At 37.3% G+C, this 25,127-nt stretch overlaps 1 protein-coding gene across 1 annotated transcript in view; it reads right to left on the reverse strand.

The window, feature by feature from the left end:
* The window catches only part of GRID2 (glutamate ionotropic receptor delta type subunit 2), a 669,086-nt gene that overhangs the window by 511,375 nt on the left and 132,584 nt on the right, over positions 1 to 25,127 (reverse strand). Inside the window, exon 2 of the mRNA XM_030948215.1 lies at positions 22,087 to 22,242. Coding sequence (XP_030804075.1) covers positions 22,087 to 22,242 — 156 coding nt within the window. The remainder of the gene's footprint in view (positions 1 to 22,086; positions 22,243 to 25,127) is intronic.

Here is a 25,127-nt window from a genome sequence, read left to right on the forward strand (position 1 = left end):
AGCAAGATCTGATGCCTCTGAAGGTTTAAATTGCTCTCCAATTGACCCACTCATCTGTATGTAAACATGAATTATCTCACTGGAATATATAGAAGATCAATAACAATAGAAATTGGACTTTATACATGCTTATCTCATCCCACAATTAAGCCTCAATTGTTCTACATGCCTGTAACAGTGCTTGATGCTGTCTCTGACAAGAAATATAAAACATAAGCCTAAGCCTGTGTTTAATTAAGAAATCCCTGCAGTCCAAAATGGATGGTTGCAGACTTATAAAATCACCACAAAAACTTATCAGTGCAGATGCAAAGGCTCATTGTTTCCATTTATAATGATTATGAGAGAAAAAGGATGATTGCCTTAACAAAAAAACAGACAATGAGAAGAAGCACATGCATATTGACAAATAAGTCAAGGTAGGATGAGTAGAATTGTATGATCCTTTTAATAATAACACTTTTGTGGCATTTCCCAAAATGGAGCAGGACAGTAGGGATGAAACATGAGAATTGACCATAAGTCAGGCAAAAGTATTTTTCGATTTCACATCCCAGTTACTAACCCAGAAGTATCATTCTCCTGGAACCACTAATGAATTCCCCTTGGATTATTATATTGCAAGCAAAAAAGGAAGAAAACTGTTTTAATGCATCAGTAAAGCCCACATGATCTACTTCTCTCTGAATAGCTTGTCTTATCAAATGGGAGATCAAACACAACCTAAACCTCACAAGGTAGAACACCAAACAAGAAGAAGAAAAAAAAAAAAGCAAAAAGCCCCCTCCAAACTGTTCTGAGATTTGGTTTTTTAAGTCCATATCCATCCACCTGTAGATGAAATTAAAGATACTATTTGATAATATACAATGATTCTTGAGAGACTTAAGGAGGCAAAATTCTTGCTCTATCTAATCACAAATGGTGTTGGACAAGGTGATCTCAGGTTATCCTTTCAACTAAATTGGCTTTTGCTCTTTAATTCCAGAGTGAGAGACAGGAAGAGAGAAATGGAGAATGTAGAGAGTAGTCAAATAGAATTCACTGAGCCAACAAATAAAAGCCCAAAGCAGGCAATAAAAAGCAGAGTTTGGAGAAAAAAAACCATGGAGCCATACAGCAGGTCATGGGGAGTTGACACTGAAAGTTCTGCTCAAGAATCCCAAAGAGAAGCTTGGGAAGCAAGTACAGGAAGCCATGTGCAGCAAATCCAGGTATTTCCTGGCAATTCTCCTGTGTACACATCTGCTCCTGAATGGCTGCAGAGCCAAGATATTGTCTCTACAATGCTTTCTTTGGAAGGAGTTCTTGATGGAGCAACACATTGGTTTGATGGAGTAAAAAATTTATCTCCTTCCCAGCCATGCCAATTTCAGCAGCATGACATGAACCTATTTCAGGACATTGGACATTTACACCTTAGTGGGGGAAAGAAAAACATCACTTGTATATTTTGAAAGTGGCAATACAAGTATTATTAAGAATTCTGTATGGGTTGCAATTATATATCTCCTTTTACTTCCATTGCTGGAAGCAAGTCATTTGGATGCCAATGTCTATTCCTCCATTCCTTCCACTTGCCTGCAAAAAAACCTACATCACAGCTCTTTTTTCTCCTTTCTCTCTCCTTGTAGGGAGAATATCAGGGACCTTTTCTGTTTCCAGCAACTCTCTGTACCTTCAGATGCATTCCCTGTGCTGCCAGGTATCTGTGTACCAAGCTGAATGTAAAGTGTTCCTACAACCAGACAGAGCAATGAATGAAGTGATGAGATGAAAGGAAACAGCAGCTCCTTCCATGTAGGAATAGCATGAGGCAAGAAGGTGTCATAAAATATGTCCCTCTAGTCTAAAACTGTTGGACTGGGAGAGTGAGGTAACACAAAGTTGCCTGCAGTTACATTTACTGATAACCTGAATGCCAGTCACTCACAGAAAATTGTTACACATCTCCAGCTTTGGGTTCAGTTCCTTCCCAGGGCTATGGGGCTTATCTGTTATATGGATCTACAGCTAAAGCACTGCAGAACTACTCCTCAGATTGGAAGATCTCATCTCATACCTGTAAATTTGTTGAACTAGTCCAAAATAGTTTTGAAGGTGCCTAGGTGAACAAGAGTTTTCGACATTTCTGTAACTTCGCAGATACAAAATCACATTGTCATGAACTGCAAGAATCAATAGGACAAAACCTACTACCACAGGAAGAAACCATGAACTCCCTCCTCTTGGAGCCAACCTGCTGTCACTTACTGTCCATCAAAGCCAACAAACTGAATGCCAGTCCCTCTCCTCTCCAGCCTGACATTGCCATTTTCCAATTTGGTCTATTAACACAGGTAAAGTAAACAGCTGGAGAAATGGTCTAAAGTGCTACTGATGTACAATATATAGCTATAGAATGTCCTTATATACATACCATTGCAAAGTGTTTGCTAAGCCTCCTGCTGGCTGTTATCTCACATTTTATTTATATACATCATGCAGTGTAAACACATGCTCATATCTTGAACAAAAACTCAGAAATAAAATACACAACAAAAATACAAGAAATTATTCTGTGCTAAGATTATCTGGATGGCTTCAAAGATATGGTCTCTCTAGATGCTATAGTTTTGGGGTTTTTTAAAAAACTTTCTTGTTTGGAGGGCTCTTGCTTGAACCTCACAGCATTTACTTACAAACATTTCCATATGATAAAATCTCCTATAAAACTGTATTTTCACCTAGACAATTTATCACAGAGTTATGTGGTTATGACTGAGCAGTGTAATCCCACAAGAAAAAATCTGTACCACAGAGGAAAGAGCCTAACAGTGGCTATCTTTGAAAAAACCCCAAGTAGGACTCTGCTGCTTATTTTAAACATGATTATGACATCCACTAATGCCATTTTATAAACCAAAGCTTCAGACCTGGAATTATTCTTTAATTATAAATACAAAAGCCCCTTTGCTCAAGGGTTTAACTATGTCTGCATGGTATCCTTCAGGTCACTTGTACAATTAAAAATAAAAGAAAGGGACATTTCAAGCAGCACTGTGCCTGTCAACCCTTGAGTAAAATTGCCACAATTGCTTCTTTTGCTGATTTAGCCCATGGATGCTCTTCCCAGGGCTCCCATTGCTGTACAGGATTTGCTGGAGGATGTTATCACTTGTTTTTTTGAAGCCACTTCGTGAAGCATCCTGCTATTCCTTCAGAATCCTGCGTTGTAATTTACACAAAAGAATTAGACACTGACTGCTCTCCATCTGAAAGCACTAGTTCATCACATAAAAAATTAAAAGCGTCAAATAGCATAACAGTAACAAAAATAAATTTGCTCTCCCTTGGTTTTTCTCTTCCTATTTTAAAATAGGTAATTGCACTGCATAGGCTGTCATAATGCAATTTGCAGCAGGCCTTGGTAATTTGCTAGTAGAAAAAAAATTACACTGTGTGGTAACACCTTGCAAATACAAATATTCCTGAAAGAAAGAAAAAAAAACCTAATGGGCAGAAATTATAACTGACAATAAAAGATTAAGCAAGTTTCAAAAGAGACCAGTGACCTAGGAAAACAGCCACAGCCACAACTAGAGACAGTTTTTACTGGAGTTTATTACTAATGTACCTACAGTAATAATGTTGATGATTGCTAGGAAGTGGGATGACACAGTAGCCCTAGAAGAATTCCCAATTTTGTCTCCTCCCACTCTCCCTTAATCCGGACTTCAAAAGTGACGCTGAAAATCAGAATCTTATTAATAGAAAGAATAATTGAAAGAATTTAAAAGCCTGGCAGAAATATTTCTTTGAAGTTGTCTGCTCTGAAGCCAAATACTCAACTCCCAACAACAGATAGGTGAACAGGGAGGCCTCTGAGTGCTTTCTTGGCGTGTTGCCATTAACTGAACAGCAGCTGATATTAATAACCTTTATCTAAATAATACTTCATACAGGATTAAACTGGTCACAAACTCCAGCTTGATGCTGTTGAAATCATTATGATGTAGTTTTAAAATCAGTATTTTCAATGAAATCATCCACTGGCCAATTCTATGTGAGTATCTTACAAGAGGGAAGTAGGAGGTGCAAGGATATTTGATCTGGTGAGTCACAACAAAACCACCTTTTTTTTTGTGATTCTTATGCCAAGAAAATTACAGAGTTAAGGACACTAAAACCTGTCTAAAAAGGAGAAGGTTAATGAAAAAAATGCATATTACACAGAACATCATCATCAACTCCAGGAAAGTAATAATGAGTATATTCACAATTCTGGCTTGCAGAAGGTAAAAAGTACACCAGAAGGACAAAAATAATTAAGAACATGTACCGCTGTAAGAACGGGCAGGAGAGGAATCTTAAGAAACTTAAAGCACTTAGGGTTAAGGTCAAAAATCATGGTTTAGACACTGGCTATTTTCACGTCCATGCTGTAACTCCACACCAAGAAAATCTTGCCTGTCAGGAACACTTCAATAGAATTTAAAAACAAAAGTTAGCAACTCTAGAGATAAGAAGAAAACAGTCTAAGATATATATTAGGTGCTAGTCAAACTATGAATTGGAATGAAGATGTACAAACAGGCTTGAAGAGGAAAGCATATACAGGTCCTCTGTGTGTATGTAGCTCAGTACAAGGACACCAGCTTTGCTGACACACAACTTTTTAAGAAAAAAGAGTCTTACAGCTACCACCAATGTTACAAGTAGCATAAAAAAGCCAACACTCAGGCATACTGAAAAGACACCGTAAAAACAGTACCTAGCAGTGTTTTTTAAGCAAACTCTATTTTGGTAATAATAGCTCAATAAAACATCAAAGGTACAATTACACACTATAGATAAATAACTGCTCTGGACCAACTGTAATTTGATTAAAGAGATGTTTCTTCCTGAGTTTGCACTCAGATAAAAAATTTTGCATAGTTATTAGATGGTTGAAAATGTTATCACCTTAGCATCTAATTTGGAGGATGCAGATCCTTTTGCTTGACAGAATTGTCCCCTAAGTTTGGAATGGTGTTGCAAAAGGCATACACTAGCCATCAAAAATCCTGGAGTATTCCTGTCTCATCTTTTGTGGTATCTTTTGCAATACACAACCCACACATGTAAAAACTGCTGTCGTAGAAGCCCAGATCCTGCAGACAGACACTGAACTAGGACAGATAAATTTCACTGTCATGAACTTTATACACTGCCTTTTAATACAGGCCATTTTTTGTTCCTCCATTGAAAAGGTACACAAGGAAAATTACAACCCTTACCATTCCCAGTGGCGGAAAAATTAAGGAAAGCATTCAGCAGTGTTAAGTATGCCTTGGTAGCCTCTACTCATCCCTCTAGGTTTTGTTTCTCCTCCTGCAAACCTTTGAAGTTAAATGAAGAGGCAACACAGCTGTAACTCCCTGCAGCTTTGTGGGTGTGTGGCAGTTCGGCACAGGTGAGCTTCTGACTGCTGCACTTGTTTAAGCCCTGCAAGGTTTCCCAATGAAGCCATTTCCAAGAATCCTATTATTACCCTACAGCCAATTAAATTACCACATTCAGCACTGCTGAAGTTGTTATCTTTCACATTTGAAAACACTAAAAATGCAAATTAAATATACATTGTATTAACTGAATAAAACATGAAGCTCTCTTGCCCTCTTACGATAATGCAGAGCAAGGAGTAAAAGGTGAATCAGGCAATAAACTTAGGCTTGGCTACCCTGTATTCAGAGTTTTAGGTGGAATAAACAGATCTAATTTGTTTATACAGCTATTGAAAACAACCAGAACATGATGCCAGAGGAAGTGGGTGAAAGCAGCAAAACAGATGCATGATGCTCAGGGATGTTTAATTCTTGCTGCTTACACACAATCCCCTTCTAGTGACAGCAATTATCATCCTCTGAAATCTCTCCTCTACCCTATCCCTGGATTCTCCAATCCTTCAAAGACACAAATTAATCTGAAAGGCACTCACAGGAGCTTCCAAAACTTGCCAAGGGCAAGTGGTATTCTCTCAGTCTGGGGAAAATTTCTTTCTTCTGCTTGGATATCTGCATTTTGTTATCATAGCCTTGCTTTTTCTGAGGGATCCTCATTACACTATGGGGACAGCCATTCAGAACAGCCCCACCACTGATGCTCTAAGTTAGAGAAGAAGGCTGGGCTCTGGCTGGCACAAAGAGAGACAGTGGGGAAAAAAAGAGCACTACCATTCCTAAAAGGATGTATCTTCAGAATACACTTCTATCATTTTCTGGAAGCAATCTCATTCACCAAAGACAAATGCTTCCCAATCAGTAAAACAAAGTGAGCATAATTCAAGAATCTTAAAAGGTAGCCAAGGAAATAATTGCTAATATGCTGGTACTAATTTTTAAAATAAAGATTGAAATAGTGGAGATTTTTCTGCAACACTAAAAGTGTTACTTCTGCAATAGTGAAGAAGGGTGACCTGATAACTACAGGACTCTCACAGCACTTTCAACCACATAAAGAGAATAATGAAAAATTATAGACTCAGAGAGCAGGTTATAATTGCTACCAGTGATTCTGAAGACTGTGAAAGGCTGAGCTAAAGTGCAGGTACACTTATGGGGAAAGACATATTTTAGAAGATATTTTGGAAAATTCCAAAGTAAGTCTTTGTATAAACTGCTATTTATCTAGAGAAGCAAGATTGCATGAAATGACAGCTATGTGTAGAACAGCTGCCAGGTAAGCTCACAAGACAGTTTGTCTGAAATAAAATCTGAGTTACTTATTCTACAGAAAACCAAATGCTGATCAAACCCTCATGTTGTACAGGAAGAGAACCAAGTAAAACACTAAACCAAAAGAAAGGAAAATTCCATGTTAAGGAGCAGTACGAAATTTTCTTCTGTTCCCTCCTAACCTTATTCTCCCATCTTCTCCAAACTACGTGAAAATATTAAGCAACAAGAAAATGAAAGCATCATGTCCTAAACATTGAAGGATCCTTTTCTATGTTCTCCTAACATTATGGTGAAACTTCATCTCAGGCAGCCTGAAACTTCAACAGCCTAGGCTGTACTTGCTTAGTAATTTGTTCCAAAAGAGCAATTCTTAAGATTAGAGCAGACATAGTTATTCCTCTTTTTAACTCATATCCCTAGCTTAACACAAATCTCTCTGGGTACAAAGTAACCTTCAACCCCCTTTGCCCCATTGTAAATATCTTGTTCCTAGTCCATATGACCACAGCCCTGCAGATCTGGAAGGAGGAAATCTGCCATAGGGAATCCAGCCAAGGATCATGCGCTCCTTCCAAATTTAGTGATGTCCAGAACACAGTCATCAGAAAGACAAAAACTGATTCAACTCTTTCAAGAGGCAGCCTGGAAAGAGCAAAGGTAAATCTCAGAAAGCAGGCTATTTAAATATTCATGTTCCATGTACTTCTATAGTGAAACCTGAAATACAAAATTAGATTATTAAAACTAAATTATTTGAATCTGTAGATTAAGAAATAATTTTTGAAATCAGACTGTGGGCTCTAAAAGATTTACAGACAAGCTACCAGAAGCAGGTAAATGTCTCAAAGTTCATTGTCATCCAAGTATAACATAAAACCAGAGAATCATATTTTAATTTTCCAAAAGTTTGATATTTCCAAAATGGCAATCTATTCTATCCAGATATATATTCTAGCTGCCAGATGTAATGACTCTGCATGTCAGATACATCTGCCAAGTGATTTTTATGCCAGGTGAGGCTTTGGGAAACATCCACTTCAAATGCTTAAGTTGCTGCTACATTAGTAGGTTTAACAGAAAAAAATTACTGATGCATTTGAAGACAACATCTTGTACATGCTTGTAGCCTTGGAAACAACAATTTTATCACCAGTTAATATTCCATATGTATCCACACACATCTCTACCCAAAACTATTTTTTTTTCTAAGTATGGTACATTATTTTCCATTAATGTGTTGCTGACTATAAATATCAAGAATTTATAGACATGGCTGATTTGAAGACAGATCTTCAGATTAGCTGAAATATTCAAATCTGTCCCTTTCTTGCAATATCATTGTTCAGACTTTCTGCAAAGAGGTTACAGGCATGGCTTTCTACTCAATTTCTATTTTGAAAGTGGGACCTAGAGAATTAAGTTTAAACCCTTCCTATCTCTTTCTGTGATCTATACATGAATTAAAGGAGTACAACCTAACCCCATGGGAGTTCACTTTTCAACTCTTTAAATAGCATTTGAGAGTACTCAATAGAAATCGAGAGAGAAGAGGAAAAAAATAAAGAGATCCTGGATTAGGCACATTAGATGAAAAATTTTTCAATTCATGACAAGCAGGTGCATTTCATGTTTCTATAAAAGTTTTTTTTTTCATTTCCTTTTACAAAAGAGCCAGATAAACAAATATATTTTTAGACCTTGGGATGATATAATTTACTCTTGCTTGATAAATATTTACAGTTAAACTAAGTGTGGTTAATTTTGCATAAGTTCTTCTGTGCGTCACAAGTGAGGCCCTCAGAGACCACAATTCTTTCTTCAGACTCCAAAAAGAAAGATTCTTGCATACAAAAAAAATGAAAAAAAAATCTTTGTTGTTTCTTTCTCCAGCTTTTCTGTATCCTTTATAGAACATAGCTCTTTCCAGGAGATAATTATTTATAACTAAACTCTTTTGACTTAAAAAGTCTGTTAACCCCTCCAGTAAACACACACAGGCACCCCAAAAACTTCTAAACTTCTCCAAGTCTGTCAAGTATGAACAGTAGTACAATTGTAAAGACTTACACTTGTCTTTTGAAACCAAAATAGCCATCCTAATTCACCTCAAGAAACAGAGCAATTTAAAAAGCTGAAGAAAGTAACAATTTTCTAGATAAGAGAACTCACATTCATTCTGTAATCCTGCAGCTGAGTAAAAAGTAGAGATCTCCTGAGATGCAGACATCTCACCAAAAATTGCATTAAAAGATCTTTTGCTTCAAGCTGGGATGTTTATTCCTCAGAAATGTTCAAGTCCTCTTATATAAGTAATGTGAGTCTTGCAATGAAACCTGTACTGCTTCCCCAGTGGCCCCATATCACCAGAAGCATTCAAAATCTGAGGAGGGTGCAGAGCAGGTGCTCTTCAAGCCACTTTTACTGTGATACAGACAATAAACATGTACTTTTTTGTTTACTTGGCCTCTGCATCTTCCAGAAAAAGCATTTAAAAAGTCATCATGAACTTTCTGCATTTGTCCTTTGGACAGTTTATCAAAATCTCTTGTCTTAACACCACAGCATTCTAACACGCACATCAGTCATGTTTGGAAAGACATGAACAAATCTTTAAATACTGCTTCAATATTCTTCACTTTTTACCATCCCTCACTCTCTCCCTACACATCAGTGACCAACTTCAGAACTTGTCAATTTGTGAGAAAGAAATCTTATCTGAAAACATACAATAACAATTTGTCTCATTTCCTACACTGTTTCTGTTGGTTTTTGACCTTTCTTACATATCTTTGCACATTTCAACTACCTTAAATATTGCATACTCTTTTGCAATGTGAAGAATCTGAGTTTAAGTTTGAAATGAATTCTGCTGAGAAGTGACACCCACCAAGATCTCAGCAGCAACAAAGTTTCACAGAGAAAACACTACAGTAACCTAGTTTTATTAATGCTATTTTGTTTCTATCTTCAAAGTCTTGACTTTGAATAAAATCACTGTAACAGACACACTGTTGAGCCTATGGATTTTTTTACATGTAATATTTTCCAGCTTGCTAATGTACACAACTGATCACACTCAAGTTATCAGAAAGATTTGCTGAGCCTGACCCTTCCAAGCATGAGTAGCCATACTGATTTTAGCGGTAATTTAGAATGAAGAACTTTTCATATTCATAAAGCTGGATAAAGACAAGTACTTTCATTTTCAATTCTTATATAAACATATCACCAAAAACGGCCAGATACAAATACTTGGAGATGCAAGCAATAACCATCCAGAAATAACCAGCAAGAACAAACTAAGCAAGGGGAGAAGAATGGAAGACGTCATCCCTTAAAGAAAAGCTCAAAAAGTTCTCTAGAAGCTGTTTGTAGAGGAAGGTACTATAGTTCAGCAATACAAGAATTCCCATGAAGGAAAACTACTCAAAATTCTGCTTTTCATTATCAAAGGCAATCACTCATGCACAGATACTTTGGAAATCACTTTCTTTTTTCATGTTGCAAAATAAATTACTTCTCCAGTTCAGATAAAGAATCACTGAATATTCCAAGTTGGAAGGGATCCACAAGGATTATCAAGTCCAACTCCTGAAGCCAATGAATAGACAATGAGGAGGGTTCTACATGAGTTGGTCCCTGCATTAAACATTAATAGATATGAAAACCAAAAAGGGGACAAACTTCCAAGTCACTATTTACTGACAGTGATAGGAAGAAAAGCTAAGCCTTTCCCCTTAAATTCCCTTCCCATTAACACAAGAAGTGAATGCAAATTTATTCACAAAAAGTTTTTCTTCAAGAACACCTTTGGCAGTTCCAAAATAGCGTCTGTAAAGGCACAAAGTGTGCAAGCTGAAGGCACAGAGCACACACACACAGGAAAAGAGATTTCAAAATTCCAAATAACAAAAAAAAAAAGAAACATCTGGAATTTAAAACTCTCACACAGAAGATACATGGGACCAACTCTTACAAGGCGACTGTAAAATAACAAAACTTGAGACTTACTATTTAGGTGGAAGTTCCAGAAAATAACTTGAAGCTTAAAAACTAATACACTGATGTGTAACTAGTTTTAAGAATGTCCTTAATATTAAGAGTGCAGGAAGGACTATAGCCTTCTCATGCTTTTGGAATCTGCTGCTTTCAGCTGCCCATTCCCACTTTCAAAGGACTGTTTTCAAGGCGCAGTCCTTACAAACATCACAGAACATGAACCTGTCGATAGGTTTGACCAAGGAATCATGTCTTTCAAAGCCATCCCAATTGTAGCAGCAACTGACATTGTGTTACACAAAGAAGAAATTCCAAAACTCTTCTTTGAACCGTAGTTCATGTCAGACTTGGAGCATCAGGGGTTTCCAAAGGAGGCTTCAGTTACCATCTGTGATACTGCAGAGTCTGTTCTGGCTAGGAATAGAAGGTGACCCTGTATATTCACTACCCATACTCCCTGGAGCTTCCACAAGGAACATCTGCAAATACATAGAAATTTCTAACTTTCTTGTCAAGTTAGACTGCACATGAAACGAATATCTGAGCAGCAAAAAATAAAGATCACACAAAGAGAAGAGCTATATGTCAACTAGCAAATACGTTACATATATCAACCTAGGTAAAGACTTGACACAAAAGCTGAACTTAGAAAATCTTGAGATGTGATCTTGGCAAGACCAAACATTTACAAAGTACATTTTGGAGTTTTTATACTAGTTGTGTTCAAATTCCAAGGAATCTTAGGATTACAGAACTTGCTAAAAACAAGTATGTTAAAACACATTGCCTTTCTTGCTAAGTTTATTGAAAGGACTAACTGAGACAAGCCATAGCCAGCCCCATTTGTTATGTCCATAGCTGCTTTCCCTATGCAGAAACCAACTCCCGAGAATTTTGATGCTATGGAACACATCATAACCTGTCAGGTTGGTTTTTACGTAACTTTGTGACGATTCAGAGACAAATTCAAACAAGTCTTACTGATCTAAAGGCTCAGCTGACTGAAGGTTTAAGTAGTACTTTGTATCAATTATGACCACTTATTCTTCCTTCTGACAAAAAATAAAAACAAATTTTCACAATAAATTTTAATAATAGAGTTTCAGGCATGAGTACTATGCAAAGAAAAAGAAAATGTTAGGGAAATTGTCCATGATAGAGAAATACTGAAAAATAAATATGTTTTATGCTTAAAAAGTCATTACTTGAGTGGGACTTATAGAGCCACTCAATAACTGCACATGGAGCTTTCCTGGATGCTGACCTTTCAAAATGTTAATCCACCAAACAATGAAATTCAATGAAAAAATATCCCAACTGCAGAATTCCTAGTAACTCAATATAATGCTGTTATCTGCTATTGGAAGGTATACTTTTTACATTAAGAAAGAAGTAGTTGTAACTAAGAAAGAGTACAAAGAAAAGCCTATCCTTCCCCAAATCCATGAAAATATTTTTCTCTACAGTTTTTTTCTTGGTTTGTGGTTACTGGTTTGGAGTTTTCTTAATATAAAGATGAGGTAGAACAATACCTCTTTTAATGCCAGGTAAACTAACACAGCAAAGAACATTACTTAAAAAGCATTTTCTTAAGTTAGTGCTTTCAGAGGCTTGTTTTACACTCAATTATTTCTATTCTAAATCGAGGTCACTGTGTTTTGCTAACCCAACTGAGCTAGGTGCTGCTTGCTCCTATGTTGTATAGGTATCTTTAGCCTCTTTCTTGCTCTCACCACAGTAGGCCATTTCTACTCCATGATGTGAGGAACTCAACCAGTTAAGCACACAGAAGAATACAATTCTGGCTCAGCATTTGATGCACCAGTGCCAAATTAAGAAGGGAAAATACATTTAAAAGCAAGCTAGCCAAATCAAAGTTGCATTATGCCTTCATCTGTACCAATTTACCCCCTTTCCCTTTCTATCAGAAAATTAGGAATAGCTCAGACCTTCAGAAGAAACTCAGATTTAATGTTTTAAATAGAACTAATGAGCCTTTTTACAAATGTCTTGACAAGTCCCTATTTTACATAACCTCAGTCATCAGATTGCACCCATTAGAGAGAACGTTAACTGTTACAACATATGCTTTTTTTTTAACCTCCTGGTAAGTCTGAATGGATTTCATTTACCTCAAAACATTCACCTTCTCTCTTCAGGAAAGAAAGTTTTCATACCCTTTTTCACTGAAATGGCATTTCAGAAGTGCAAACGTCTCTCCCCTTGGGGTGGCCGATTCTTTCTATATTTGACAACTAACGATCATTTACTTTCAGCTCCTGGCATCCAGCATTACAGCAAGCTGCTCCAACATCTGGCTGCACCTGGAACAGGGAGTTGGTGCTCCCCTCCCGTGCCCTTAGCAAGGGCTGGCTATCGCAGGGCTTGCTGCTGAGCCACAGCTTGCTACTAAAGACACGTAATATTTCTGAAAAACAAAGTAGCTTCTTGCTGGCTTCCTTTCCTGCACCAGGTCACAAAGGGATAGGAGGAACATAAATTGTTTACCTGTAACATGAAACTGCAATTTCTGAGTACAGCACTCTGCTACTCTGATGACCAAGCCCTGTACATCAGTGCTCTTGCTGTGAAACGTAGTGTCAGACGACAAATTTCTGCAGGCTTTTACTTATTTAGCTGTGCTTTGTGGCCTGGCACTCTGGAAGATTCGTTGTCATTTCAAACTTTTTTCCAGACGTCAGAAGGCACAGCCATGACCTGCAACGATGTTTTCTGCTCTCAGCAATACCAGAGGAGCTACAGCCACCCGGTACATTTGGACAACCAGAGGTGCAGGATGTGAAAATGCTGCAAAGAACTACAAATTTCTGGAGAAAATAAGCCCTTAAAGTAAACAAAATAACGAATACCAGCTGCCAAAGAAAATTAAGTCACTGATTTGGGATTGCTTAAGTATATCCCTGCTCAGGAAAGCCTTTAAGCAGGTGCTTAATTTCCACATCAAGTTAAGCCCCATGTGTTAATTCTTTATACCCTTACATAAAGATTCCAAGCCCAAACTCCCACTCATGTGTCAACAGAACACGAAAGGCTCTGCAAGACTCCCATTTCTATTCCAAGCTCAGAGTAAATGTTTTTTAACTACCATCAACATTACCTGTTTCATCTGCCCTCTGCAAGTGCTGCACTTAGTGTGGAATCCTTCAGAGCAGCTTGGCTCACTTCAATATTCTTTCAGACTACACAATGAAGAACTTGAAAAGATTGGATTTTATGGAGAAAAACAAGTTTCAGAAGAGCCTATAATCACAGGAGCTAAAGGTCCAATGATAGCCAAAAGGAATGAGCATTAAAATCCTACAGAAGGCATCCTTTCAAAAAGATAACACAAAAGGTTAGGTTATGCTTTTCCAATACAATTAGTGTTTTAATAAAACTCTTCCTAGTTTCTGCATCTGTCCTTATAACTGCACTCTTTTGCCCAGATAATTTTTCATGAATTGATATTTAGTCAAAATTACTTGGTAGTGTACAATACAAAGGGTCTAAGTAACAGGGAACCAAGCTAAAATATAATTAATTTTCCCATCTAAGAGAATGACCTCCATAATTCACTTCAGGCTTCACCTCCAGAGTTGTCACGGCTCACTTCCTCATTACCAAAATTAGATTTTAAAACACCACTGTCCTCCATAAAGTACACTTTGTCTCTGGTTATACAGAGAGAGAGAGAGAGAGAGAGAGAGAAGAGTGTATTTAAAATTATTTGAAGCACACAAATACCCAATTCCCTCAAATACAGACCCGTCTACTTACTAAGAATACAGTGACCAAAATGCTAACAGGTTATAACAAAACCAGCTTGCAGATGAAACAAAATATTTTTTGAGAAAAGAATTAAAAAGTGCAAGTAAGGCTCAAAGGGGAGAATTAAATTAAGAAATTAATTGAAATTAATTAACTCTATTGACTTTTAGACAAGCATTGAAATACATAGATGCAGCAAATATGGATCTGTAAGGAAACTCGATCTCTGTTTGTATGGTGAAACAAGGACTGGATAACTTTCACTTAATTCATAGAATTTAGCTAGGACAAACAAAAGCAAAATCTCCAATTAAGATTATGAGAGGACTCAGGAGGACTCTGTACAGCAGAAAGGAGCTGAATGCAGCAATTCATTGCCCAGTAGTAGCCCCAACCTGCTGGAAGCTTGCAGGCTGTGAGGCCTGTCTGGGAATATACATGTCTGCTTGGACAGAGATGATTGACTGCTCCAGTGATTTTAGTGGACACTGCTTCACAAAAAAGATGAGAAGGAAATCCAGATAGTGTGTCCGTTACTTATTTAAGGAGATTACTTTAGGGGACTGATGGCTCAGGGTGCTAGTTAAATAATTGGCATCTAGGAAGATGAAGCATCTCTCATTTACTTTGTCTCTATACTTCTGTTTGTTAAAATACCCCAAAACCCTCTGGGCACAGTGGCTTTAAATGCTTAAACATACTACTGATATTGTTTAATCACATCACAATCTGCATAGCTCTCTTAAAAGTAAACCCCTAGCAGTGTGTCAGAGTACATCAACACAGCAGACTGATGCTCCGTGCTTAATGTATGAAAACACATATTGGGCACTTGTGAACTGCAAGTGGAAACATGCCTATTGTAAAATCAGAAATGATCCAATCTAGATTTAAAGTGTAAGTACTGCAGAATAGCAGCCTGTCCAGCTTTTCCTACAGTAATGTGATAAAATTCACTCTGCACCTCGCCATCAAAAGGCATCACACTTGTCAAGGGGGTATTTATTAATTTATTTGATCCACCTTTTTAAAAGGGGTTAGAGGTTAATAGTCTCACAGTCACATGCTTTTCAAGCAACAGTCTTGGAAAGAAATTCTTTCAAGCCTATTAAAATTCCTGCCTGTCACTTGAAACTGGAAGCTCTGATAAAAAATATCAAAATCTGCCATAAAAATTAAGTCGAGCCAAACTTTGGCAACTGAAAATGGCAAATGGCATCAGCGTTAGGAAAATCACTCCTGGTGTTTTCAAGTCATGAGGAAGCAGGGAGGGGGGAACACCCCAGAGAGGTAGTGGTGGGTGATGCAAACTCTGCAGCACCAAAGCCCTTGGTGCTTCACAAACACCTCACACAGGCACCTTCAGTCACAGTGTTGCATTTGAATGCTGCAATGCAGCCAAGTGTAACGGGGGATGTTACCAGGTCTCCTGGCCACCTGAAGAAAAGTGGTTTCCATAGAAACACTAGCATTCTTTCCTTAAACCACAACAAACACGCAGCATTCCTAAAGTGTGCATTCAGCAGGGTTTAGGCACTCTGGGGGACAAAGTGGATAACAGCACCTAAAAGATGCCAGGATCTCGCCCTAGCCTGGAGTAAGGCTCTTGCCTCAGCAATTTGGAAAGCCTGCTGCAGAGAAAGTTCTTCAGCCACCATAATATTCATAGCTTAATTTCTCACTTTGTTTAAACTAGTCTGAAAAAAGCCATTCCTGACAGGAATGACATTCCTGAGTTGTTTTTTTTTTTTTTATTGTGGATTTGGGGGCATTTTTTGAGCTGAGCAGAAATTATTTTAATCTTCAAGTATCTGAAAGTCTAGTGCAGTCTACAGCTGCCAGAGTTTGCTTTCAAACTGGAAACAAAGATAATGGAAGCTGTCTTACAATAAAGAAAACATTACTACAGAAAGAATTTGCAGCTAGAAAACATTGGGGTTCAAACCCCAGAAGCTGGAGAGTGATGGAAGTCTTGGAAGTACGGCATCAGCTGTACTACTCTAAAGCCTTTTTGAGAATCAATCTGACCTCCTTTTTACAGTCTCTAGTGTGTTCTGAGTAGATTACTTCCGGGCAAAGAAAGGTCACAAAAGCTTTGAAATCATTGCTGAAAATGTGTTAAATGTGCATCCTACTCATCCTAAACAAAACCTCACTACATGTCCCTTTTCTACTTCCATATGTGCTCACTCCTCCCTACTGTTTTCCTATGAAACCACTGCCTTCCCAACTGTCAGGATGTTATAACCAGTGTATCAAGATCTTTTTTCTTAAGCTGTCAACACTTGGACTCCCATGGCACATTTATGCAGATTGAGGATCCGATTTTGTGGGGTTAGGAAGACTTAAATGAGAACAAAGCCTGTGTAAGGGAGTAGGCTCCTGACCCGACATCTTTTGAATAAAGAAAAGTGCTGCAACTTCTGGTACATTATGAGAAAGCACAGAGGACAGGTAATTCAAAAAATCTCCTATCATATTATCTGAAGTGCTCATGATAGAAGCAATTTGCAATTGCAAACACTTCCAACAGTTTCTGATTTTACAAAGGTGTTTTATATCATTATTGAAATGCTTCTCCTTCCTCTTCTTCCTTGAGTTTTTATATCTGAGATCCTACTTCATGTTTTCTTCCTCCTCAGTATATATTTTCATATCAAAATCCATTTTATCAGGAAATAAAAAAGCAAATCGGAAATGAAATGGAGGGGCAGTGAAGAAGTTCAACCCTGTAAAGGTTTAATCTCAAACCAAACATGTACTGGTTAATAAACAGCACAAGGAAGGCTGAGAAATTTCAAAAAATAAGTGACACAAAGTGAAAGAAAGTTTAGCAGTCCATGAAATCTGTGGATTTAAACAGACTTCTACAGTGATCAGAGAAATGGGAAAGGACAATCTTATTAACACTCATCAAGTCCCGAAGGCCAAAGCAGATGTATCCATCAGGTTGTAATTTCTGACCATAAAACTTTGCTTGAATAAAATCCTGCATGTGACCTTCATACATATTGCTGCCCTACAAACCTCTGTTGCTCTACAGCTGAATCCCATTTAGTTATGACTCACTGCCTTATTTACTTCAGTGATCACAATAAGCTTTCAAAAGCCATTACGAAGGCTTGAGTTGGTGTCTGTAAGCATACTCTGGTGACTACCCTGAATGACAAAAAGGTTGGGTTAGGAAAAATAAAAGAAAAATAAGCCTCACACATATGTGATTGCAATAGGAAAATATGTTCAACAAAGTTAATTTCAAGCAGCTTCAGTCAAACCTATTTGTCACGTGTTATAGGTAACCTGTAAAACATTGGATTATTACAGAATTATCATTCAAGATAAGTAAAACATGATATTGTCCAAAAGAAGATAAAAAATAGTTAGGAGAAAAGAGTACGATTAAAAAACCCACCAGCACTACATGAAAATAAAATGTTTGCCATGAGGTTAAAACATTGCCAATGGATCTCCAAGGACAACACACATCTTTGGCCGAGCTCTGACTACTTTCCAGATGCTGTGGATGCCTCAAGCACCGCAAACTCCTGCAGAGTTTGCTCCATAACTCTTGGTGTGCAAGTGGAAATGGCAGCATGAGAGCTGAGGAAACTGTGCTGCTCAAGGACATGTATCAGCACAAGCCAAAGCATTACATCTGGTCCAAGCTACCAAAGCCACCTCCCTCCCTTCCCTTGCCACAAAAATGCACAGGCCATCACACATTTTCCATCAGCCATTCAGCTACTGTATGGTTGGACTACTAATGATAAATTAAGGACTGGAGGAAACAGCAGGCTCTGAACCATAAAATTAAAGCTTTAATTATTAGTGTATTGAAGTAAGCACCAGCATAATAAAATTAACAGAAAGATAAGAGAATAGAGTGATTTTTCTGACAAACAAGAACATAAGTGTTGTATTTATTTCAACCAAATTTCCCAGTGAAAGAAAAAAGACTTCATAGAAAAGAAATAGAGAAGCATGTCTCTCATATAAAAAAACCCAAAACTACAGTTTAAGTATACATAGAACTCAAACCCTTCTGAAGGCCTGTCCCACCCCTATTTAAATACTGCTGTAAATTGAAGTCTCACAGGAAAGAAAGTAAAGATCATACTAATATATATTATTAGCACCAGTATGGATCTGGATCATAATTTCTTGTTTCATAGTGCCAAATCACTGCCTAGCTGCCATACAATACCTGACTATCCCTACTTCTTTTAATGTCTATATACAAAGAAAACTTAATTTTCTGCTTTTTCTTTGTGGTACCCAACATGGGCACAGCATAAAAAAGCCAAATCACAATATTCTCCCTCTCTCAATCACACAAGCACACAAATATTTTGAGACACCGCACAGAAGAGTACCATAAATATTGTGAAGCATTTTGTATTGAATAACGAAAGAAAGCAAGGAACCTGCCACGTTGGACATTTCCACAGGTGTCACTGTGACAAATCTCAGCAACTGGGCTGCAGCTTCCATAAGGGTATGGCATGAACCACAGTTGCTGCTGGCCCTTTCTGTGGCCAACAGAGGGAAAGACTAATTTTCCTAACTTAAAGAACTTGACCTCCTGTTTCTGTGCACTAGAACATAAATGATCCCTGAGGGCACTTCCAGTGATATTATGGGGCATGTCATTCCCAGGTCTTCTAGCATAAAACCACTCAGCTTTGCTACAGTATCATCCCCCCCCCATCAGAGCTGTTAAAGAGATGCCCTAAGGTACAAGTGGAAGACATTTAAGGGCACTGTAATAATTTATAAAAACAGATTCAGAGGGAAGAACACAGTATTGCACAGCTGGCAATCCTCTCAAATTATTTATCTTTACGTCCCAAAATCATTAGGAAGTGTCTGAGTATTTCTGTTTACATTGTTTGGAAGTTACTTGCCAGTCTCAATAATAAAGTGAAATATAAGATTTTATGCAGGTTGCTCATTACTGCATCATTACAAAAATAACTCTGTACCTCATGTCTTGTTTCATGACATCTTTGCTCATGACCTGTTGGATTTTTGAAATTCAGTCCTAGGCAAGTTCTTTATCCTTCTCTATTGACTGAAAAGGGCAGTTTAAAGACAAATTTAGACCAATTTTAGACTGATTTTAAGCTATTATTATTAATCTAATGCTTTAAATAAGCATTTTAACAAGCATTAAAAGTTGGGGATTTTAAAGGCTCTTCTGTAGTTCATACAATGAGAAAAATGTCAAAACTTTAAAAAACTCCAGTTATTGTGGCCTAAAACAAAGCAAACTTCAAGTAGTTTATATAAAAATAATTAAAACAAGCAAGTAGTAAACAAAATTAATAGTATATTTTTGAACACTTAGGTTGTGCTTGATAGGAGAGGCCACAGACCTCAGACTCAGTGGTGTTACGATTCCAAGGAAAGGGTCATGTTTGCATGAAAAAGGCAAGCTTGAGAATACTGAATGTCACACACTGAAAAATATGAGATTTAGTCTTGTTCTAGTATTTCTTTTCTAAATAAAAGACCATAATGGCCTGAATGTTTAAATGAACATTTTTTCCTGGTGTTTAGTACAGTGCATTTCTGCTAAGCATTTGTCCCAGCTATAAACCATGTCAATATGCCACTTTTACCAATATGTGGCAAAAGTTAGAGTGGTCCCCTTCCCTGCTACTAATATTTATAAGAAATACAAATAAGAGCAAGGGATGAGTGATATAGAGATACAGAGAAAAGGAGAAAGATAAGAAACTGGTGCAAAGGAATTGAATTATTACGCTGGAGCTGCTGCCTGTGTTCAGTTAAAACAAAACACATTAACTGTGGTAAAATATTTTAACAAGTAAAATGTCATCAATACATACATGCGAAAGATTTTAAAACCTTTGTTCTTCACTTGGATTATTCCAAACAAAACACAAGGCCCTTAAAAATAGGGAATATGATATCTGCTAGGCATGTAGCTGTATTTAACTACGCATTTACAAGAAACAGTTTTTACTGGAAAATATTGAACTCATCAATATCATAGCAGACCTTTCACTCCCTCACCAGATGGTAATGAAATTTATGTCAAATCTGCTCCATCCACATTTCAAATGTTGACTACACTTTCAACAACAACAAACACAACTTTTCCATAAAATAATAATTGAATATTGAAATACTAGATCATTAATTCGTTTGATAGTTCTACTTTACTTGGCCTTCCTAGTTTCTCTAAGTCACAAATAAGGTACTTAAAACATAATTTTGTGAAATAGTTTGCAACTACTCCACCACAATGATACAGGAAATAAATAGCTAAGTTTCAGAGTTAATTAATTCTAAGCACAGAGCATCAGCTAGCATTAGCCATCCTGGATTAAAAAAAAAAAAAGCTAAAATACCAACGATGTAGAAGGCATCTTAAAAAGATGGAGTTCACTTAGTCATTTTCCCCTCTGAATTCTAAAAGTATTGAGTAGTTCCAATTTCTATGTTAGCCTTTTCAGATTGAAAGAGATGAAATTGATTCTAATTGGAATACTCTCAAAATCATGTATTTTACTGCTTCAGCCATATCAAGCAGAGACTGCAATGCTTCTCATTACGCAGACCTAACTACTTGCAAAATTTAACAGAACAAAAAATTACTAAATCACTAAATTCTCAAAAATTAAGAATGTCATTGGTAAAAAACCAAAATAAGCATTAAAGACTTTTTCATTAGCATTGCCTTGACAATAATCCATTGAAGCCAAACCTTTGATTTCACGAATATTGGAACAACTAATTGCATATTTCTCTTTAATCTCAAGTGTTTATACAGAGCTAGAAAATAATCAAAATTTAGTTTTGTTGTTAAGAAAAGTTTAATAATATAACTGAAATAAATAACTTTGGCATCTCAGGCAGAAGTTACTGTTCCAGAACAGCAAAGAAATAACAAATGCTTAAACCCCAAATTTGAATCCATATTTCTCAAGACTTGTCCCAGCAGTCCTTCCAGAGAACTGCTCAGTCACACCAGTGATTTACTAATCCAGCTCAGAGGGAATTCAAATATTTTCTCTTATCATCCTGCCACTACCACAGGAACCCAAAGCAATGTCGTCATCCCTTCTCCAGTAATTGTGAAATGACACAAAGGACAGGCTGAGAACAACAGCCTGTATGGGGCACAGGCAACTTCCTGAATCTTCAGGTTAACCTAATCCCCTCTTTAAAACAGGCAAGCTTCTCAGGTGGGTGGGCTGAAAAGGTTATCCACACAACAACCTTTGTTTCCCAACAAATTGCCATTAGTTGCCCAAAATTAAACCAAAAAGTAGTAGGAAGTAGTCATCATTTTGACAGAAACTTCCAAGCAGCCTGGAAAAGGGGCAAGAAGTAGGCAAAGTGTGCCTGACTTCTTTATCACATTTCAACAGCCTATACACAGAAAACGGATAAAAGCTGACTTTATAGCTGTAAGTCGCTAGGACCAACACAAACCAAAGCAGCTAAAACCAAAACTAAAGACACTATTTGATATTTCGTATAAAAAAAGGCAATAAAAATGACAAATTCACATAAAGATAGGAAACTATCAAGGTAATATTTTGCATGTCACAGCAGAAACAACAACAGGAAATCTTTTTAGTTGTCCTACCTTCTTGAACTGCCTGGAAAGGATTGTTGCCATCCACAAATGTCACTGAACATGTGATTTTCTCTGTTTGTAAGATTTCATCATTCTGGTTGAGATCTGCTACTGCCATTCGAAACACTTCCTCATCTTTTTTGGCAGATTCATCAAAAATTGCCCCTGTGGAGGAAAGAAAGAACAAAAACAAAAATCACATTGCACCTTTCATCTGCAGTATCCCAAAGCACTAATCATAAGCACTTACGACATTTCTCTGCTAGAACATCATCCCTTCCTCAGTCCTTAAAAGAAGTTTCTCTCTATACAGAGCCCAGAAGTTGTTTCACAATATACAGAACGTTTGCATTCTGACATAATTTAAGACGCATATTGAAGGGAAGCATTGATACCAGCTAGAAATATTGGGGAAAGCTAGTTAGGAACAAAGCAAATGATCTGCGTAAGAATGTGGCTATGAAATGAGAATTGAGTTTCTTCCAAAGGTGCTATTTAATATATCGAATGACTACAGTGGGCTAGGATCATGTCTACTGACAATTAAAAAATACAAAGTTCAAACAATGTGATAATAAGCCTAAAAATGTAGCAGTACTGGGAAACGAGGTAGAATTGACACCCACAATCAACAGACAGGTCAGGAACCAATATAAATTATTTCAAGTGTAATACCTCTAGGATCTCCAAAACAACAATTCCAGATAATTGTCAGACTCTTGAAGTCAATAAGTTAAATTTAAATTTAAATGGTTAATTAAAATAAGTACTGCCTATATGAATCTGACAGAAAGTGAATGTTCTACCTATTTCTTCAAAGCATTTAAGCAGAATGTTATAAACAGGGAACCAACAAACTCAAGAGGAGGTAGCAGAATGAGTGCCCAACTCTCATTTAGCCAATTCTTCAGGTGTATTGAAAAAGAATTCTAAAACTAATCCAGAGTTTTCAAGCTTTTTTTTTCTTTAAATTATAGCATCAATTTTAGCATCACTGATTTCCTATCATTTTACACTTGCTTTTTGTATTAACTATTTATCCAGAGATGGTTCAAAAAGTCCTATGACAGATGCTAGATTGTTTGAAACCTTAAAATCAAGGCTATTAGATTTTCAAGCACCTTTCAAGCTTTCAATCTCAGGCAGTAGATTAGAGAGACAGAAGGCTGCTTTAAAACCAGACTTTTGAAAACTGTATTTATTTATTCTTGAGTGTCTGTTGTCAGTACAGAACTCAGCTAAGGCAGTAAAAGTGTCAAGGCAAACAAAGACAACAGAAAATGCTGATCACTGAAGGCTGCAGGTAAGCACCCGCAATCAGAGCTGGAAAGAACTGAAAACTATTCATTTAGAGGAAATGGCTACTCTAAGATAAATAAACTTCATACACAGTGCTTGCTGTGTTTTTCCCACTGACCTCCGACACTCATCTCGCTGCCAGCACCACTCATCCTTCATGAGCATCATCTCTTCCTACACTCTGACCGCTTTGACTCCAGCATTTTCCCTCCTGAAGCTCCTACCATCTGGAACAGCTGTTCTTTACCTCTCCACCTCATTCACCTGTCATCTCTGTGTAAATCTCAGTTGAAAACATTCATTTTCCCCTTGCCCCCATTCCATTTTTCCCAGTTTTATTTAGCTCCATAAAGCAAAGCTTCACATGGCCGTGAACACGCTCAGTATGCAAGATGTTACAAACCCTGTCTTCTCCACAAAACAGCTATTGGTGGATACATGCAGCATTTAAGGGGACAAAAAACTTTCCAAGACACATCTTAAAACATGTTTCTTGCCTCATGGAACTCACACCATGAGGAACCCACACAGGCTTCACTTGGGGGTTACACCCATACTGCTAATAATGACACAGCCCTGCAAATATTTAAAGGAATGATTCTACATGGCTACTTAGTAACAAGGGTAAAATTAAGGGGGAAAAATAATTAGAAAATAATTATAGTAATTAGTCAAATTCTATCCCTGTAGAGTAACTCTGCCACAAATGCTACACTGTAAAGTGAACATACACAGATTTCATGCACACACAAGGCAGATGTTGACTGTGTTGCAGAAGAGCATGGCAAAACAAAGATCTTCCAGCCAACACTACAGAGTACAGCTTCTTATTCAACAGATGGGAAATGCCACCTTAGGCCTGGCTTGGTCCCCAAAATAACCCAGGTCATTTATTGAGTAGAGGATACAGCACAGTCCCAGGTAACTAGGTTTCTTTTCTATGTGTCGTCATAAAAAGCCCCTTCGGCACCTTTGCCCTTCCACTGGGCAACTGAGGACTGCTGCCAAGATAATCCTGGACTGGTGAATCCATCCAGGTTCTCAAGAGATGAACCTTCTTTACAATCTTGTCCTTTCACACACAGGTATTCCTAATAAACTCCTATGCTTTTTTCCAGTTTCTCAGCCTGCAAGAAACCATACCTCTGGCAGCACCTGAATGTATAAGGGACTGGGCTAGATCTAACTCCATGGCTTTTTACAAATGCTGCTCTTTCTCACTTGAGTACAATGCCTCCCCTTTTGCTCTGACCACTGCTTATGTTTTTATGGCTCCGTATTTCAGACAGAAATTTCAAAATTTCTCCTATAACCAATACTATATCTGACATTTTAAAGAAACTACCTCACAGAAACAACATCACACATGTTCTAGTGTAGGAGTATTTCCATAAGTGAAACACATAGATATATAGGTGAATTGCAAAAAAAATTCTAATCATGGTTCATGTCTGAGCATCCAAGCAGGAATTCAATTATTTTCCTTTAGAAACTCAAGCCTTATTCATTAGAGTATCTAACTTCCCTACACAGAAAGCTTTTTAAGATATAATAAAGATTGCAGTGCTCCTTTCAGGAGATGGCAGTGCATAGCAGCACATGCATTACACTTTCAAATAGCAATAAGAGAAATTTTATTATTTAATTGATTCTCAAAATTTGATTTCAGTTGTTATATAAAATTGAAAGCCTAAAAAAAACCAAAGTCAAGCCACAAAATCCCTGAATCATTTTTAAATTGTTACTATTCC

Source organism: Camarhynchus parvulus, chromosome 4, assembly GCF_901933205.1.
Source record: "Camarhynchus parvulus chromosome 4, STF_HiC, whole genome shotgun sequence".
In the NCBI taxonomy this organism is placed as follows: Eukaryota; Metazoa; Chordata; class Aves; order Passeriformes; family Thraupidae; genus Camarhynchus; species Camarhynchus parvulus.